At 41.5% G+C, this 19,893-nt stretch overlaps 3 protein-coding genes across 3 annotated transcripts; all 3 read right to left on the bottom strand.

Annotated features, from left to right (window-relative positions):
• Positions 1-99: 99 nt before the first annotated feature.
• LOC102711717 (DDB1- and CUL4-associated factor 4) lies at positions 100-6,046 on the bottom strand. The gene is made up of 13 exons (XM_040525804.1): positions 5,962-6,046; positions 5,136-5,384; positions 4,921-5,045; positions 4,710-4,856; positions 4,503-4,633; positions 3,354-3,586; positions 3,024-3,206; positions 2,507-2,607; positions 2,116-2,271; positions 1,604-1,656; positions 1,464-1,521; positions 1,075-1,195; positions 100-594 (listed from the first exon to the last, which is right to left on the bottom strand). Exons 2-13 carry the CDS (start codon positions 5,155-5,157, stop codon positions 389-391), a joined length of 1,536 nt encoding a protein of 511 aa, XP_040381738.1. The 5' UTR covers positions 5,158-5,384; positions 5,962-6,046; the 3' UTR covers positions 100-388.
• Positions 5,898-8,516, bottom strand: LOC102716228 (serine/arginine repetitive matrix protein 2). The gene is made up of 3 exons (XM_006657334.3): positions 8,154-8,516; positions 6,489-7,994; positions 5,898-6,404 (listed from the first exon to the last, which is right to left on the bottom strand). The coding sequence occupies exons 1-3, from the start codon at positions 8,193-8,195 to the stop codon at positions 6,339-6,341; spliced, it is 1,614 nt and encodes a 537-aa protein (XP_006657397.1). The 5' UTR covers positions 8,196-8,516; the 3' UTR covers positions 5,898-6,338.
• Positions 8,517-9,135: 619 nt separating this feature from the next.
• Positions 9,136-12,468, bottom strand: LOC102715953 (phytosulfokine receptor 2). Its single transcript, XM_006657333.2, has one exon. It carries the CDS (start codon positions 12,029-12,031, stop codon positions 9,518-9,520), a length of 2,514 nt encoding a protein of 837 aa, XP_006657396.1. The 5' UTR covers positions 12,032-12,468; the 3' UTR covers positions 9,136-9,517.
• Between the last annotated feature and the right edge of the window lie 7,425 nt (positions 12,469-19,893).

Genomic DNA, 19,893 nt, shown 5'->3' with positions numbered 1-19,893 from the left:
GATATCTTAGGTATTAAAAGGTATACCAAATTTTACATAGAAAACAGTAGTACCTTGTAGTACCTACTTAAGGATGAAAAAAAAAGCTCGTTAATTAAATTTGCGAGGTTATCAATACCTTTTCAGGGCATTCCTACATGCTTTTACCAAAATTGCCTCAAACAAAACGCCTTTTGAATCTCATATCCTGCAGTGACAAGATGAAAATGTTACAATAAGCACACATCTCATGGATAACATTGGCTACCAGACACTCTCCTCACCAGTACACACTACAGCTCCAATTCCTTGCTGGCAACAACAGAATTCATTCATTCAACCTTAAAAAAATAATCATTCAGCCTATCTTCTATGCGTGTCTACTTACAACAAATACCACATCAGTCGCTTAAGTACCATGCATATAGAACAGACCATCACGTGATCCCATCCAAGCCCCCCAGCTATGATTTAGACCGAACATCGAAGAATTGTGCAAGTCACGCCCACTTTCTGGCCAACAAAACGCTGTGAATAGGGAGCCAGCCACGCTCTGTGCAAATATTTGCTCGCCAGTTTTGATGCTCCAAATTCGAACCGTGCAGTCTTCCCCACCTGACAAGGGAAAGGATATTTCTTAGCTTTCGAGATCATTGAGAAATAGAATTTTATGCTAGGAACGCCACTTCCATGTGCATTATAAAAAGTTCTATTTGCAATATGAACTGACGTGTGCCGGCAAACCAGCATAGATTTCTCAAATTTCATAACGACGTTGTCACGAATCAGTCTTGCAATAACTAGTAAAAGACGACAATATTTATGGAAATTCCATGGTAACATTATCAGATGGCATTTAACCACAGAATTTAGGGTTCCAGATACAGGGAGCCATTCCCCCCTCCAGTTCTTTAACAGTAAAAATTTAAATGGCAGGTGAACACGTATGATGTATCATCAGTGTTTGGAGCTTTGTGCAATGTACCGTGGATGTTCTGGCCAATGTATTTTCTACTTATATCTCAAAAGTGTAACCTTAAAAGAGCCATTTTTCCTAACAGTAGCAGTGATATCTAGAAGCAAGAATTGACTTACCTGACAGAAGAAGGGTTTCAGAGGGATCAACAACAAGTGGTAAATGAGTATGTGAATTTACATGCCCCGCATAGGACTGTATAGGCCCCTTCTGAATGAGACGGAGATCAAATAGCTTGATCTGTACAACATGAGAAACAGTTGCCTGTCAAGTTTTGAGTTTGTAGCTGTAAACAAGTTTTAAAAAGGTGTAACTTTTAACTTCACAGATTGTCTGTATCAGGTAACAGCTCATAGTGGCATAAAGACCAATTGGAAATTTAATTGACATCTTGCTAACTATGTTGAGATGTGAGCAGACAATTCCAACTTTGAAACAAATCAATACTGAGACATTTGGAACACAGTCACTTATACACTTGCTCAAAGCTAAAATCATATGCACTTACCGATCCATCCATGGAGCTCCCTAGGAAGTAGTGCTCATCTGATGAGAGAACAACCAAGCTGTGTAACATGCCAATTTTTAGCACAAGGAAATTCGACAAAATTTCAAGTTTAGATTATCAGCAAGGGGTTTCTTGTCTACCTGCAAACCGCTGAAGACATTGCAACAGCTCTTGAAGATTTGGTGTTATCAGCCTGCAAGGTATTTTTTTTCCCCCAAAACAAAAATCATAACATTAAAATATTACAAGTTAAGCATTCAAAATAAATTATGCCCACACTTTTTTCTGATGATACGAGACCTAGGAAACTTGACCACTAACCAAAGTGGTGATATTTTTTATGGTAAACACAAATCATAATAATTATTAAAGGATGAAAGTTTGCGAAGCTTTCTATTTTTGTCGATTACATCGTCACAGCTAGAGGTTACTCTGAGTAGTGAGCAGATGTCCCCTATTGTTATGATATATTTTCACCAGACACATAAACTCACAAGATAGAGATGTACAACATTGATGTCACATATATAACACAACCAAAATACTTTTATCTTGTCCTGTCCTGTCCTGTGCCCCAGACTTGTACCTAAATGCCCAACCCTACACTATAGACATGTATAAATGGACGACATGTACTAGATGTAGTGTGCACCTGATTTCTCCAACGATTATGCCTTCTGGGTGTCAAAGGAACAGTTCTCCTAGCAGTACCAGGTGAAGATAGCTCAGTAGGACTATTATGTTGCCTTTGCCGTACATCAAGAGGAAAAATGCTGCCATTCCTCAGGCCACATAGCACAACATTTCCCTGAAGAAGTGAGAAAACTAAGTGGAAATAGCACAGAAAAAACAAGGCAAGTGTTATGAACTGTGCTCAAGTGGTAACACTACTAGTGGGATGGGGTTACAGCCTAAGCTTACATAGAAACAGAAACCATTTAACAATCCTAGGAACTAGAAAGTACAAAACTCAATCTTATTCATCCTAAACATGCGCAAATCTTAAAGTGAAAGATAACTCATGTTTAAATTTAAATGATTACCGATTGCATAAATTGCTGGGAGAGGATGTCACTTTTGCAGTGATACATCCATGATAATGCTCTTCTTTCCAAATCAAAAAAGGCAGCACCACTGTTTGTACCTGGAAATAGACAAACAAGTGAGAGCTTAATAATAAAACAAGCATAGTTCATGCAACAGAAGTTCCTCGACCACCAGGCCATAATTCTTAACAAAATAGATCTTTCTATTGCTAGTAAGAAAAACAGACAACTTGCAAGCTGCAACAGCAGCGAGAATGGAAATTGCGGTGAACAAAAAGAATTCGTCAAACGCCTGACCTTTAGAATTGGATGAATACAATTAGAACTTTGCAAGACCCAAATTTAGCAGGTACAGTTATGGTGGGATACAATTGTGCAGTACATTCTATTGCAGGCTAACCATTATGTACAATTATACTCAAATGCTAAGTAAATGTTTAACAAGGTATAATATTAAATTGTTGCTCCAAGTAAAAGGGGCATTCTAGGTGCAGTATATTATTTTCCAACTCACCTATGACTGCCTGTGTGCCATCAGAATTACAATCAGCTGTCCAGATTGTACGATTAAATGAAGCAACTTGTATAATATTTCCTCTATAGGCATTGAACGAGCCCATTGCCAACTCAATAGTATCAGACAAGTCCATAATATATATAGAACCACCAGATTCTCCAGAGCCTAAAGTAGCCACCATGTTTTGTGATGTCAAGTAAAACAAGTTCACAACAAAATTGCAGATTTGTGGGGAAAAAACAAAAAAAAAATGAAATGCACATATGAAAATATGTGAAATCATGGTAAGAACAATATGCATAGTATAAGCAGCAAATTAAGGATACAATGCTCGCTGACTTGATGAATTGAAGTTGCCAACACCAGGGAAATGGTGCTGAAGCCTTTTTATGCAAGTTACACTTGATGAGAAGTTTGAAAAAGCTGTTTCAGCTGACCAGATGCTCGCAAGTGCAGAATTCATAGATGCCTTCTGCTTTACCAAGGGGGTCCAAGCAGGCTCAGGTAAAAACTCCATCTCAGCCTCAAAGTTTACTATAGCAGTCCCTAATCCATATAAACTGCCAGTTGATTTCAGAAAAAAAAAACACATGTTTAGTGAACAATGAACATCACAAAACAAAACAGATAAAGTAATTGTAAGCTTATATAAACAAATGGCAGCTTTTATCCATTAAAAAGAGATGAGGACAAAGAAATTATGTTGTTCTTCATTTAAAATTTATACCTCTATTTCACACAGGGGCATGGTTGCTACAACATATCAAAATAAAAATAGATTATGAATGAGTCTTGTTGGTACAGCTTTTAAGCAGTGTTGGCCTTCTTGTGAAATTCTGTATACTATCCAACTTTATATTGTGATGCATAAGGCATGGTGAAGATCATTTGTATAACATCAATAGTGGCCAATCATCAAAATGCTGTAGTTGGGTAGAAGCTTGGTGAAGTAATGATGTGAGGTGAGGTCAAAAACTAACTTCTTCGACGGTATAATTGAGCGTTCTAAATCTTATTTAGTTTGGTTCTTGCCACATCACAGATATAGTGTTTCACTGTCATTTGCAGCTGTTCTTGTGGAAGACAATAGCCAGTCCAGCATGGGTAAAAGTTTGAAGTGGGTCAGAGATGGCTGGTTTCAACAGCACAAGTTTTAGGACTTGAAATTTCCTGTAGGATGATTCTTTTATGAGTAATCAAAATAGAGGATGAGGATGTACCTTCAGGTTTTTATTTACTTTTGTGTTTTGCTCTTAACTTCAGTTCTAGGTTGTTGAAACCAGGTCCCACAAACACAGTGATAAGCATCAACGTAGCATCGAGATGATGATATGAATATACCCAATAACAATGATGACAAATGGACCACAAGTACAATGCAGAAACTGCAATTGAAATAATTAATGTGATTTCTTATTAAAGGCACCTAGTGTTATAACTCGAACACAGAAATAAGAGTGGAACCGAGAACCTTACCGAACTGTGCCATTCATGCTTCCGGTCACTAATACCTTGGATTCTTTCAGCCCATTCGGCGTCTGAATTGTGGCGTACAATTCTTCGAGTGCCTTATCAGCCACCAAAGCTGTCCCTTTGTACTTCCAAACCTGTCATCCGAACAAGATGATGATCCAAAACACAGAGGCAAGAGCAATGTCAAAAGCCAGAAGGAGAGAGAGGCACCATCGGTTGAGACGCCTGCGCATACTGGCACTGTCGCATGAAGGTGGATTTCCTCTTGTTGGAGAAGATGACCCCGCCGCCGTACATCTCCCTGGCGTGGAGCAGCTCGGGTTGCCTCGCCCTCTTGCTGCATCCTGCTGCAGCAGCCTGTGCGTGTGTGTTACCAATCGGCGGCACGGTGCCGAGTGCTGACTGATGACGAGAGGTTTACCTGGGGCACCGGGGGTTCGGCAGGCGGCGGCGGTGGGGCAGGGCGGCGGGTGGCGGCCCCGGGGATGAGGCCCCTGATGGGGAAGTAGCGGTTCTTGTCCGGGTCGTAGTAGAAGCCAGGCAGCTCTGCGAGGCAGACGACCGCCGCGAGGTCAGAAGGAGAGGAAGGAAGTGGACGAGGGTGGAGTGGAGTCCCCGGAAGGGACAAGGACGAACCTTTCGGGGGAGGAGGCGCCATGTCGTCGGCGCGGTCGAGTCGTCAAGGGGAAACAAGGCGGCGGCGGTCGGGGTGTCGCCGTGAACGGGGGAGGTTGTCGTATACACGACGACGATGGCCCACTGGGTTGGGCCTGCTTTGTTAGATTCCGGCCTAATATAAATATACCTGTATTTATTTTATTTCGGGGGAACATACACTCCCTACGGTTTCGAATAATTGTTGGTGGGTCTGACCGCTTGTCATTTCTGCAATATTAATAAAATACTTAGAAGTTAGCCATATTAAGTAAATAATGTGCAATGTGCATTGCTATAAATGTATATATATTTTTATTAATTATAAACTAATTATTTAGAAGTTATTAATCATCAAAATTAAAATATATCCATAGTCAAAGTGACAATTATTTGAACCGGAGTTAGCACTCATATTTCTTTTATTTAACGTCGTTAATCTATGATAGATTGTTTTATTTAAAAATTTTGTGCAAATATGTAAAATTATAAGTCGTTTTTAAATTATTTTTTTAATAAATCAAATCATAATGAAATAACAATTATATTTTTTTTCCAACAAGATAAATGATCAAATATAAACTTAAAAGTCAACACCGTAAAATAGAAGAAAAACGGATGAAGTATTATGTATCATCCTACTAGGAGTATTACGGAGTAGGATACTTTGTACTTTCGTTCTGGACTAATATTAAACAAAAATCCATATATCACAGAATACTGCAACATACTCAGTACAAGTATATATGTTTCTGCAAGACAACAAACAGCTAGCATTTCAGGATATCACAGAGTAATTTTGACGTACAATTGTCAGGAAGCTTGTCCTACTGTCAGCTCATACACCCAACATAGCACCACATGGCATATCCCAAATATGCCACACTGCACATGAAAACAGTAGGCAATGACAACTGTAGCTGCCATACATTGCATCAGAATTCAGAGCAAGTGACAGTCAAAAAATGTTCATTGTCAAGCAAAAAGAAACAACTGTGACATGTTTTAACTACCCAGGCTTCTGTCTGAGTTGTCCAGCATCTAAACTGAAATATAAGTAATTTTGATGCGGGCATGATTTCCGAAGAAGCACGTATGCGTCAATACATGGCACAAGAAAGTAAAGTATATCCAGCTACATAACTAAAGTGTAGGCAAGAAAATTAGGTGATGATCATGGCAACTTCAGCGCTGTAGCTTCCTCCTTGCAAGTGCTGGGCTTTTCTTTGGTATGTAGACTTTGTAGCTAACCTAAAAAATGCAAGAAAGCCAATTAGTACAGTGTACAAAGATAAGGCATGATATTCCAAGCAATAGGAAAGGTTAGTTGCTCACCTGCACAGTCTCTCCCTCATGCATTCTAGAGAAAGTCTTTTTCTCAAACTGAGAACCATCTTTGACCTCTGTCCCAGGCTGATCCTTGGCCTCAGAAGTCGACAAAGTAGAAACATTACTAGCTGAAGCTTCGTCTTTCTTTCTTTCATCTCCATTAGTTCTTTCAGCTTTGTTAGTCTCAATAGGAGGGTGCCTGACTTCACTAATTCTTTCAGCAGGGGAAGAATTATCACAAGCATTATGGGGAGTGATATATGTACCGCTATCAAGCCTTTCATTAGTGGGTATGCTCACAACTGATCTAACTCTGGGATTTCCATTCACATAACTCATCCCTACACTGCTTCCTAACCTTTGTTTTGCACTGACAGAACTCCTTGGAGGGCTTCCCAACCTTTGCATTATGCTGGAACTACTCCTACCATCATGTAGCCTAGTCTGTGAATTTGAACGAGTAGGTTCTAAACTGCCTCCATTCTGCTCAGTTTGCTCGCTGGTGCTGCCAGCCACAAATGTTCCAGGTGATTCGGTCCCAAGGTTCTTGCCAGCAGAGCTTTCCTGCTTTCGAGGAGCTGTATGATCCCCATAATCCTCCAATCTAGGCGATCCAGCAGAATGGTTCATTGAAAGACCACTTCTTTGCCTCTGAAAAGATTGATCCACAGAATTAGCTTCAGCAATTTTCATGTCACTGCTCTTGGGGCTATCCATTACCACCTCCTTCCCTGTACCATCGGTATGAGTCTTGCCTGCCATGACCGCTGTTCCTCTGAATTTCCTGAAGTTCTCAAGAGCTTTCTGTCTGAGAATCAGCTCCAGATCCTGAGCATCTGGGCTTCCACTACCATCAGGTAAGGTGTCTTCTGTTTCATCAGCATTTTTGGTAGGAGGGCTCTCCGTCTTCTTAGCGGACGAATTCTTCTCATGATCAATGGAACTCCCCTTGCTGTTGTTAAGGGCCACGGCTCTCTCATCCCTATTTGCATCCTCCATAGTTTCCATATCCTCGGCGCGGCAACCATGGCCATTGTCATAGTCCTGCACAATCTTATCCCTACTCGCATAATCCTTGCCGCCACCGGACCTGCGCTTCCTGCTCTTACTGCCCTTGCTCCTACTCCTGCTGCGGCTACTGGCACTACTTTCTCCACTGGTTGAATAGCTTCTGGTAGATCTCCTTGACCTCCTCCCCCTCTTGCTGTCCCTCCCCCTCTCCTTCTTCCTAACATCTCTAGAGTGGCTCCTGCGGGGTGGGCTCACCGACCTCTCGGGGTCGCTGCTGCTGATGCGTGATGAGTAACATGTGGACGACGAGGAAGGGCTAGGACTGCGGTGGCGTCTGCGGCTGCCGCCCTTGTTCTTGGTGCTCTTCTTGTCAGCAATCCTGAGCTTCTTGGAGCGCTTCCTAGCCGGGGATTCAGAGCGGGAGCTGCTGCTGCTGCGGCTGTGGCGGCCTCGCCGGCGCTTACCGCGAGAGGACCGGAGCTTCTTCGACTTGGCCTCATCCTAACAAGAAAATTCAAAACAAAACAAAAACAATAAAAATTCGGTTAGTATGATTCTCCCAAAACATATTTTTTCCTGCGGTAAATCATCCTAAAGACCCTAATCGCGGGTGGAATTGTGGAGGATTGCACAAATCGACCTAAAGCGGGGACGACCTACCTCGTCGGCGGCGGCGGCCTTCCTGGAGGATTTGGTCTTCATTGGCGGGCACCTGGAAGAGACAGCAGGGGAGGAGGAGATCGATTGATGAATGGATGGATAGATTAGCCGGATGGTGATGCAGGAATCATCATCCCTTGGCGATGGAGAGGAGAGGAGAGGAGAGGGGCAAGCAAGGGTTCCTCAAAGACTCCAACTTTCTTCTCTTTTAGTACTATACTATGTGTTTGGATAGGGTCTCTTCTTTTCTTTCTTTATTTTCTCTGAGAAATGACAAGAACTTCTCTGAACTTTTCTCTCACTTTCAGCTGCAAAACACACCGCTTCTGCGGCAGCACATTCATCAGAATTTCAGATGGACCAGATCAGATGGCAACAACTTCCCTTTGTATATTCTCCTCCTCTCTCTTTTTTTTTTTCATCTCTCTCTATCTCATATTCTCTTCCGGGATGAGATGCCTGCCTTTTCTTTCTAGGAGCAACGTGTGGCGACAAACTAAAAGGAGCGACGCACTACTATAGCAGGTAGAGGGTCATGCATGGCTTCAGACGGCAGAATCCAACGTGAAATAGGTCACCATCTGATCGACAACATGTCCGGGTTTGCAACAGGTCATTTTCTTCAGTTTCACAATCAAAACGGGTTTCGATTGGTTAACTAGATTAGGCAGATCGACAACATGTCCGGGTTTGCAACAGGTCATTTTCTTCAGTTTCACAATCAAAACGGGTTTCGATTGGTTAACTAGATTAGGCAGATCATAATTGACAGAACACAAGCACAAAAAATGTGCATAAGCACACCGAGGATATGTTCGGTTCGAAGGATTTTCAAAGAAAAAATGAAAGAATTAAACTATTTTCTTTAAAAATCCTGTAAAATTCTTGTGATCCGAAGAAGCCCTAATCATAAGATGGTCACTGACATATGAGCCCGACACCTTTTGGGCCAGGCCGATATACCATGGGTCAAGTAGCAAAAGAAATCTGCTGTGATGTAATCCTATATCATAAGCTGCCACAAAAATTCAGTTTTTACAGGACAAAATAACAAACAACATTATATTTCATCACACCAGTGATCACCAGGACAACTGCTGCAACGCCAAAAAGGCATACTACAATGTACTCAACTCTTGATTGGTTTTACTGGGAAGCTAAGTTTTCAGATGACAAAACAAGATCCAGGTTTATTTCTGGATTTCAAAACGACGCTAAGCTATGTACATCAGATAGACTGCATTTCCTAAATTATTACTACCACTCAACTCAATTGCTCCTATACTCTCTGTCTCATTCTCATGCTTGGCCTACCCTGCAATCCAAAATGAACAGCGAACAACTTAAAACACACAGAATTACGATCATATGCTGTCAAGCCAAGCAACGACTTGTTCGATCGATGGGCGCTGCCGAGGATCGGTCCTGATGCACCTACATGCCGTCTCCAGGACTGAGAACAGTTGCTTCTCATTTTCTTTGCTCCATATCAGGGTGTCAAAGATATGTTCTTCCTTCTTTTCGGATTTCATCTGAAGAACCCAGGAGACCAGGTCTCTCGATCCCTTAGCTTTGGAAACATCCATGGGCCGTCTGCCGGTCAGAAGTTCTAGCAAGACGACGCCGAAGCTGTAGACGTCCCCTCTTGGAGTGGCAATCACCGATTGGCTGTACTCGGGCGGTATATATCCCAATGTACCAACTAGATCAGTTGTCACATGAGTGTCATAAGGCTGTATCAGCCTTGCTAACCCGAAATCAGCCAGATGCGCTTCAAAATTTTCATTCAGAAGAATGTTGCTTGACTTCACATCTCGGTGGATGATATTGGGCTCACAATCCTTGTGCAGGTAAGCCAGTCCCCTTGCCGAACCCTGAGCAATTTTGAGCCTTGACTCCCATTTCAGCATGTAGCCACCATCTGATCTCTCATGCAGCCAGTAGTCCAGGCTATTGTTCTCCATATATGAGTAGATCAGCAACCTATCATTTCCATAGCGGCAGTACCCTCTCAGTGAAACAAGGTTTTTGTGTTGTGCCTGTGATAAAGCTTCCACCTCAGCACGGAACTCCCTCTCCATCTGCCCACAATCTCCAGAGAGCCTCTTCACTGCTGCCTTTGTTCCATCAGGGAGGTAGGCCTTGTACACAAGGCCAAACCCACCACATCCTATTATGTTGGCCTGATCAAAATTGTTTGTTGACTTGACGAGATCGCTGACAGTTAGCTCCTTGGCAGAATCCTGAAAGAAAAGCACTGGCTTCCAGTAGGAATCATTAACTTCATGACAGGATCCATCCACTTCTTCGTCATCAATAATGCTGACCTCCCTCTTTGAAATGTTAACCAAAATAACAGCCAACAATACCACAAGTACCAACCCAATGCAGATTGCCACTCCAAGAATTTTGTTTTTCCTGTTTCTGACGCTTCGCTGCATGTCATTGTCAGTAGGTGTTTCCCCAGACTGATTCTGGTCACAAGAACTTGACCTGCACAAACCAGGGTTATCCTCAAAACTTGAGTTTGTGAAGGTGAAGAACTGTCCTCCATCTGGGATCGGCCCCACCAAATGATTGTGCGCCACACTGAACTTTGACAAGAATGTCAGCTCCGTCAGGGATGATGGAATAGATCCACTGAGATTATTGGATGACAGATCAAGAACCTCCAAATTCTCCATCCTGGACAGTGCATCAGGAATGCTCCCAGATATGGCATTATTGCTCAAATCCAGAACATGTAGCTCCTTCAAGTTCCCAAATTCAGGCCAGATAGTCCCATTCAGACCATTATCATTCAAGAACAAGGACGGCGGGAAGTTTGAGAGCTGGTTGTACTGCCGGCCACTTGTGCTCCTGTTATGCTTCACATACAGAGGCATGTTAGTAAAAGCTATGCCTGGCAACTGTCGGGCAGTAACAAGGCTCTTGAGCTGCGTCAAACTCTTTGGTATCCCGCCAACTAAGGAATTGTTTGAAAGATCCAAGTAGGTCAGGTTATCAAGTTCACCGATCCACTCCGGGATGGTGCCAACCAATTGGTTCCAGGACAAATCAAGCACCTCCAATTTCCTGCACTGATGCAACCATTCCGGGACCCTTCCCCTGAGAGCACAATCACCAAATGCCAACACCTCCAGATTGTCGAATCCGTCAATGCCATCATCGGGCAGATCCTCACCGACGAAATTCTTGGTGAGAATCAGCGTGGTGAGGTTCTTGCAAGCACGGAGCACAGTAAGCGCCCCCGAGATGTTGTGCATGCTGTTGTTCGACAGCGAGAGCACGGAGAGCGACCCGAGACGGCTGTAATCCTCGGGCAATTGGCCGGTGAGGCTGTTCTTGGCAAGGCTGAGTGACTTGAGCTCGCCGCAATCCGCGAGGCTAATCGGGAGAGACCCATTCAAGTGGTTTGTGGCAAGGTCAATGGACACGAGAAATGGCATGCCGGAAAAGTTGAGGCGAGCAACTGGACCAGAAAGGGAGTTGTTACGGAGGTTGAGTTCACGGAGAGATGACAGCGACGACAGTGACCGTGGCAGCAATCCGGTGAAGTTATTGGAGTGTGCGGTCAAATGCTGGAGCCACGTGAGGTCGCCGAACACGTCGGGGAGGCGGCCGGAGAAGCGGTTCACGGACAAATCCAGAAAGGTGAGGTTCTTGAGGTCCCGGAGACGAGGGCTGACCTGGCCGGCGAGGCCATTGGAGGCGAGGGAGAGCTTCTGCAGCGCGGCGAGGCCGAAGAGCGCCGCGGGTAGGGCGCCGTGGAAGGAATTGGAGCCGAGGTAGAGCTCCTGGAGCGTGGCGGCGCAGGGCGGCGGCTCGGCGGACGGCGACAGGGAGCCGGCGAGGAGGTTGGCGGAGAGGTCGAGCATCCGCAGCGCCGGCGCGCCCGCGCAGAGGTCGGGGACGAGCGCGCCGGATAGCGAGTTATTGGTGGCGTTGAGTGCTGTCAGGTGCGGCAGCGCGGCGAGGTCGAAGAGCGAGCCGTTGAGCAGATTCGAGGACAGGTTCACCGTCCGGAGGGAGGCGGCGGCCGCGACGGCGGAGATGTCGCCGGTGAGCGCGTTGTGGCTGAGGTCGAGGTCCTGAAGCGACGCGAGGCCGGCGAGGGAGGAGGGGATGGAACCCGCAAGGCCTCGGGCGGGGAGGCGCAGCGCCGTGACGCGGCCGGCGGCGTCGCAGGCGACGCCGTCCCATGCACAGCAGGACTCACCCGACCAGGCGGCGCGGAGGCCGGCGCCGCCCGCCGTGAGATTCCCCGCGAAGGCCCGCAGCGACAGGAGGTCGTCCCGGTGGCACGGCGCCGCCGACGCAGCCAAAGCGAAGAAGAAGAAAAAGAAATGGAGCGCCATGGATCCAGTGGCAAGAAGGAAGGGAGGCAAGCAAGAACAGAGAAGGGCGTCTGCTAGGCAGGCGGCGGCGGCGACACCATTGCCGGGCCCGCCCGTGTGGTGTGCGGAAGTGAATCCAAGCAAAGTCTACTCCACACCACTCCACGCCACTGTACTAGCTTAGCTGTGTGCTCGGAGAGAGAGAGAAGCGAAAAGGCGGAGGAGAAGAAGAAGAAGGCGGCCATGCGCGCGCTCCGCTCCACTCTCCTCGTGAACGGACTCCCTCCCTACTGCATTTAATGCCTAGTAATAATATTATAATGCTAACGTTTAGTCTACTAAGGCACTGGCTAGACACGTTTAAAAATGGCAAATGGCAAATGACAAAAGTTTCGGTGGTAAAAGTTTTGGTATTATATTTTTGCAAGTTGATGTTTAGAGGCATGTAAAAATTACTATTTTTTGGTAAAAGTGAGAGGTGGTCCGCGTCCCTATGCACTTTTTGGTGAAATTTGCTACTCTAGAATGCCAAATACCAAATGCGAAGTTGTCATTTTATTACCCTAGTGTTTAGATCCATTTGCCAAAAAATGTTTCACAATGGCAAAACTTTTGTCATTTTGAAGGATCTAAACAGGGCCTAAATAATTTAATAATTTGTTGGATTTTGTATGCCTCCTGGAGGTAAGATTATTTGTCTTCCATGACAAATCTGTTGAAATGCTTGCGCAATTATTATCGTCTCTCTCGCTGCATACTCCCTAACATGGAAGAGAGAGGATATGAGAGAGAAAAATGATTGTTTTACATGAAGTCAGCAAAACATCGGCTCTTTGCGTATAAAACGAGGAGATAACCAGAACATCTGCTTGTACGTGTGCTAACTCTAATCAAAGACGCTAAGCGAACCTAAAATTAATTAATCTGTAATTATGAAGAGTCAGCTTGAGAGACTCTTCGAAGTTTTTTCGCTGACGTGGCTTAAGATAGAGTGCTAACGTGGCTTGAAATAGAGCTCATAATGAGCTCTACATTGTACGTGCCTGAGGTGCAAATAGATAACTCATCCTCAATTGGTAACCATTTATGCAAGAAGGAAAAGGTGTTTTTATTTCAATTAACAAAGTATTTTTCTTTTATAAAAGAAAAACAAACAATCTAGAACTTTCACCGAGATATGCTAATAAAATAGAAGAAAACCTACCAAATTTTCGCAATAGATGACGATACAGGTGGCTTCTGGCTACAATCAAAGTAACGTTAAAATGGCAAAACTTTTGATATTTTGAAAGATATAAACAGGGCCTTAGCCATGATATCGCAGCAAAATTGTCCGGATTCAATTTGTAACGCTAAAAAGGAGCATGTATCCATAAAAAGTTGTGGCTTCCCAATGGTCCATGTACTCTACTGCTCTATTATGTCATAAATTTCACTGAAATTATTTTGTAAAAAAAATAACATTTTTTACTGGCTCTTCAGTAAAGAAAGTCATCTCTATAGATGAATTTACACTTCTGAGTTACTATATTGAGATAATAACGTACATAACCATGATATAATAATAGTGATATTGTCTATATCTAATTCATGACGCTAAAAAGGTCATGGACGGGTAAAAAGTTGTGGCTCCCAATGGTTCATGTACCTTGCTACTCTGTTATGTCTTGAAAATCTCACCGAAAATAATTTGCAAATGAAAAATACCATGTTAGTTGTACTCTCTTACATAATTCTTCGTCCTCATCTTTTCACTCCTCCTTTTACTTATAAACTAATATTTAACTAAAATTTAAATATTTAAAATTAATTTTGAGGGGTTTTTTCATGTAGTTTGTTTTTCAACATTTGCTTTTACCTCACTGAGAACATATATACGAAAGTTATATTTATAAATTATTTTTTATGCAAATATACTGACTATACTTTATATGTTGTAAGGGCATCTTTATACATTTATACTTCACTATTTCTACGAGCTAGGCCCTAGAATAAATTTTTATCATAAGCTTGTGTTTCTTCGCTCCTCCCTTTCACATCTTCTAAACTACGTGAAAAATGTTTACCTACCCAAAACCACCCTATCTCGTACGGAGCATTCAACTTTTTGTCATTTTTACTAATCTTACGAATAATCACTATTACTAGATCCCATATCATATAAACTCATAGACCCACATGTCATATGCAACGTCCTATAGATCAAAGGAATATAAACCACTGATAACTAATTGAATTCATATTTTAATTAGGCAGTGTCCAATTGTGTTGTATTGTTTGGCTAAGCTACACAGTCGTAATTAATTATTAAAAACTATGAACTAAAAATAAATTTATTTATATTGATGTTTAGTATCAATAATAATAGGTAGGTAAGAATACAAGACTAAAAATATTAATGATATATAGAAAACGACGGACTACACAGGGTTTATGTCTTTAAATACAAAGTAATATCCTACTTATTTCGGCCTGTGTTTTATCGTATATAGCGATATACTGAGGGGTGCTTTAGTATAATAATATCGTAGTGTAACATTAGGAAGATGTATTTCGTAGGAGAGAAAAAGGATTGAAGCAAAAGTCGAACCACTTTTTGCAGGGAAGTGATGAATTGGTTGGTTCGTGGTTATATTTATGTGTGTGTCAAGTCTACGAGCTCATTATACCGTTTTTGCATGTAAACCAAAATTTACATTTTTAATTTAAATCTATAGCTAATTTTAGAAAAAATTATTAGAGTTTATTTTACGGTGAAAATTTTATCTATAAACTATTATGTATAAATAATTCATTTGGCTTGTCAATGGAATAGACACCGTTTGGGTATGGAGGAAGTTCGGATACGTGCGAAGTGGAGTGGAGTGGAGTGCAGGCCATCGCAGTTATTTTGGCAGCACCCACGCGCTGACCCAATTTCACTCTTTCAGTGACCTTTTTCTCCGTGCTGTGTGTGCCCACCCGGATTCTCTGTGCCAGCTGCCCTACCCACCACACTTTACTTTGCGCTTGCCAAGGGCTCTCTTAAAACACGGTATGCATAAACGGCTCTAAAAGAAACGGATCTAATAGTGAAGTTGAATATCTATTTTTCCGTCTTTGGAAAGAATTAACCCCTCTTTGAATAAACCTATGACAAAAAAATTTAGTTGGGGCTTAAAGGGTCTCTATGATATTAGAATCAATAATAAGGAGCAGAGACCCCTAGCCCTCAATATCGGTTCGTATAGGTATGGCAGAAAATTTAGTTGGGGACTTAGGGGATCTGTCACTAACGGTGTCTTTGATACATGATTATAATATTACATATAGGTATGAATCACACATAAATCTAAACCACAAAAATTTAAAAGAATCCTTCTAGAAAAAATAACACATGAGTTTGATGAATTTGAGATAGAATAGTGATAGAAAGAAGTTGCATTGAACCTCTAGAAGGGAAAACAAAATAAAGTTTGAGCTTATGTGCTAACTTTCCGACAGTATTGAGGAATATAAATACAATACAAAGGAAATACAAAGGAATTTATGTATGTTTCAATGGTGTGTTTGAACCATCTATCTAGCAAAAAAAGAACTTTTACCCTTTATATCTTTATTCCAAATAAATGAACCGTGCTTCTTGTATAGAATTCTACATTTTATCCAATAAACCGGGGTCCCTTGAATCAAAGTAAATTTCACAATATCAATCCCATATAGGTAACTAGATCTAGCGAATATTTAATGACTGAAAACAACACAACTCTACGGAATTTTACCAAAATTTAGATATGCCGTCGACGAGACGACAGTTGTGTAGAACTTTGGTGGTGCTGGTAGAGAATCCTAGTGAGATCTGTTGGTGATGTATTTCCAAGAAGAGGTCACCCCCTTCCACGTGAGCAGGAGGACTGATGGACGAGAGTCTCGTAGCAGTCATTCTTATTTTATGCTTTTCGATGCTTGCCTGCATTTGTTTACGACACTAGCAGACGTGCCGTCGAAGCTCTCTCTGCACTGTCTAATGCGCCACAAAATTACCTGCTCATCGTCTTGTTAGTGGTTAAGTTGGGATGAGACATGCTTATCCATAGTTCACGGATATGATTATCCAGCATCTTTAAAAAATATTTCTCTTTTATCACCTTATCCAGCCCTTCGCCCGCGAACCAAACAAAATAAAAAACTGGACGGCTATCTTCCATCCAGTTAAGCCCAGCCAACCAAACACACCCTAAATTATTACTACCTCTCCCGTGATATACCAACGTTTAGAATTTAACCGTTTATCTTATTTAAAAATTTATTAAAAAAAGTTAAAAAAAGTCATACGTAAGGTGGTATTTATGTTTTATCATTTAATAACAATAAAATACTAATGATAAAATTTTTAAATAAGATGGATGATCAAACGTTGAACATAAACCCTGTAGAAATGCATTTATTATGCGATAAGATGGAGTATATTACGCTAGCAAAGCAATTTTAATATTCATGAGAAAGTTAAAAAAACCATATTTTTTAATATAAAATTTAGTATAGTATCTCGAGGTATTAAAATTTTAAGCGTAAACTTTTATATGTAGAGAAATTTTCTCAATAATGATAAAAATGCTCGTATTGTTTTACATACTATTCTCCGTTCTAAAACACGATACAAAATTAGGGGAACTCACATGTTTGACTGTTTATAAATTATAATTCACATGATATCGTAAGCGATTAATGATAACTCCACTGGAAACGAAAAACTTGTGAGCTAGCTCGGGCTTGGCTCATTCGGCTTTCGAGCCAAGTCCGAATCAAAGCTCACGAGCCCTAAACAGGCACCATTCCCTCTAGGCAAAAAGGTGCTCAACTCTGGGCCGCATGTTGGATTTGGGCCAAAAAAGTGGAGCCCTACACAAACGATTGACGACTGGCATATAGTATATGTCTAGTGGCGAGCAAACGGCAAAAAGACCCTTGAGATTATCCCAGGAAAAGAAAAACAGAGGCTCCATTCGATTGAATCTATATATATGTTTTCATCACCCAATGTCTACATGAGACAAGATACAGATTTGAATGACTATGGCTACCTTCCAAATGAATTAGTGCAGTAGCTACAAATTAAGTGACGAGGTGGACATATATCTTCTTTGAAAAGAAGATATATAGAAAATATCAAAATATAGATATATAGACGACTCTGAAGTCTAAACGGTGGATGTGCTAGCTTGTAGCTATGGATGACGAAATGCATGTTGACAGTGCCAATATATGTAGATCGCCGACGACGACGGGCGCAGGCAGCAGCTAGTACGAACAAATTAAGCAGATTATATTGATGGCAGCGTTCATGGGAACCTCCTGCAGGAAGAGCTTGTTGATTCTTCTGCTGATCATGACCATCTCGGCTTCATCTGCAACAAGGATGGTCTCTCCCTCTTCTGCACAAGGTATGTATGTAATGCATGAATCCAACTGAATAATTCATTCATACGAAGGAATGAAATCGATCGATCTGAAAATTCTGAATACATACATACATAAGATTGACGATGACAGTAGCAGTTGCAGGAGGAGTCATGGAGGAGGAAGGAGGGTGCCACATCAGGAGCAGGACATGGAAGGAGACGAGGCTGTGCCTCAGCCGTGGCACCTGCAACGATCCCTGCCGCTCCGAAGGCTTCGACTTCGGCACCTGCTACCCTGACACTCCATTGCCATCGCCCTCTTTCGTTGGCAGATTCTTCCATGTCTGCTACTGCTCCATGAACTCCTGCAAAACCGATCCTAACTAGCCGCCACTCGTCAACCATGTCCGATCAAATAATTTGATCTTATATACTACTCCAGTTCTACGGCGCAGCTATAAGAGATCATGTGAAAGATCATTAGTACTGCTTTGTGTTTGTTACAACTGCGTCTGAACCCGGCCAGTGTGCTGCTGCAATTTACTCTTGACATATCATACATTAATCATCAAGCAAATGGTCACATGTGTGAAAAGTATCCAGGCATATGGCATACACAAGGAGCCAGGCATATATGAATTCGATCGATACATTGATTTATTTTTATTGGACGACTGTGATTAAATTATACTTTCAACAATACTAAGTGTAGCAGAAATTTGTGCTGGTAATACCGTCCTTTTTATTGTGATATTTATTGCCAAAAATATATAATACTTTAAATGTATGACCATACGCGTCAATGTGACCCCTCTCCTAAAAATTTTTGGAAACTAAACAGGGTCTTAAGGTGGTGTTTGGATCCAGGGCTATTGGATGAATTTAGAGTATTAAACATAAAATACTTATAAAACTAATTACATAAATGAGAGCTAATTCCCGTGACAATTTTTTTAGCTTAATTAATCCATAATTAGCGCATGTTTATTATAGCATCACATAGACTAATCATGGATTAATTAGGCTCAATAGATTCATCTTGCAAATTAGTCCAAAATTATTGATAGATTTTATTAATAGTCTACGTTTAATATTTCTAATTAGTGTTCAAACATCCCATGTGACAGGGACTAAAAGTTTTAGTGGCTGTTTGGATCAGGGACTTTTTTTAGTCCCTTGTCACATCGGATGTTTGGACGTTAATTAGGAGTATTAAATATAGACTGATAACAAAACTAATTGCATAAATAAAGGCTATTTCATTAGATAATTTTTAAGCATAATTAAGCCATGATTAGCAAATGTTTCATGTATAGCACATTCGCTAATAATGAATTAATTAGACTTAATAGATTCGTCTCGTGCATTAGTCCAGAGTATAAGCTGGATTTCATTAATAGTTTATATTTAATACTTCTAAATAGAATCGACATTCATGTGACATAGGCTTAAAAAAAATAAGAGGAAGGTGGTGTTTGGGACAAGGGATCTATTTTTAGTCCCTTGTCCCATCCACGAACGCTTATTATAAATAGTAAACATAGACTATTAATTAAACCCATTCATAATCTTGGATTAATTCGTGAGACAAATCTATTGAGTCTAATTAATCCATGATTAACCTATGTGATGCTACAGTAAACATGCTCTAATTATGAATTAATTAGGCTTAAAAATTCGTCTCATTTATGAAATTAGTTTTTTTATTAGTTCATGTTTAATACTTTAAATTAGTGTTCAAATATTCGATGTGACCTGGGATTAAAAAGTTTAGCCTCATCTAAATAACCCCGAAAACACTTAGTAGGTCCTAGTCCCATCCAATGTGACAGCAAGACGAAGCAAACCAGTGGGACGACATAGAAATGGCTGGGCATAGAAGATGGCTGACGAGGTGATGATCTTGGCCGGTGGACTCATTTATACATATTTTTCATCCTAAATTAGAGTTTATATTGGGTCGAGTACTAATTTTTATTTGAGATTTTTTATTAAAGTTTATTTTTTAGCTTAACTTTTATA

Source organism: Oryza brachyantha, chromosome 7, assembly GCF_000231095.2.
Source record: "Oryza brachyantha chromosome 7, ObraRS2, whole genome shotgun sequence".
In the NCBI taxonomy this organism is placed as follows: Eukaryota; Viridiplantae; Streptophyta; class Magnoliopsida; order Poales; family Poaceae; genus Oryza; species Oryza brachyantha.
The sequence above is the reverse complement of the archived record's forward strand: the minus strand, read 5'-3'. Positions and strand labels throughout refer to the sequence as shown.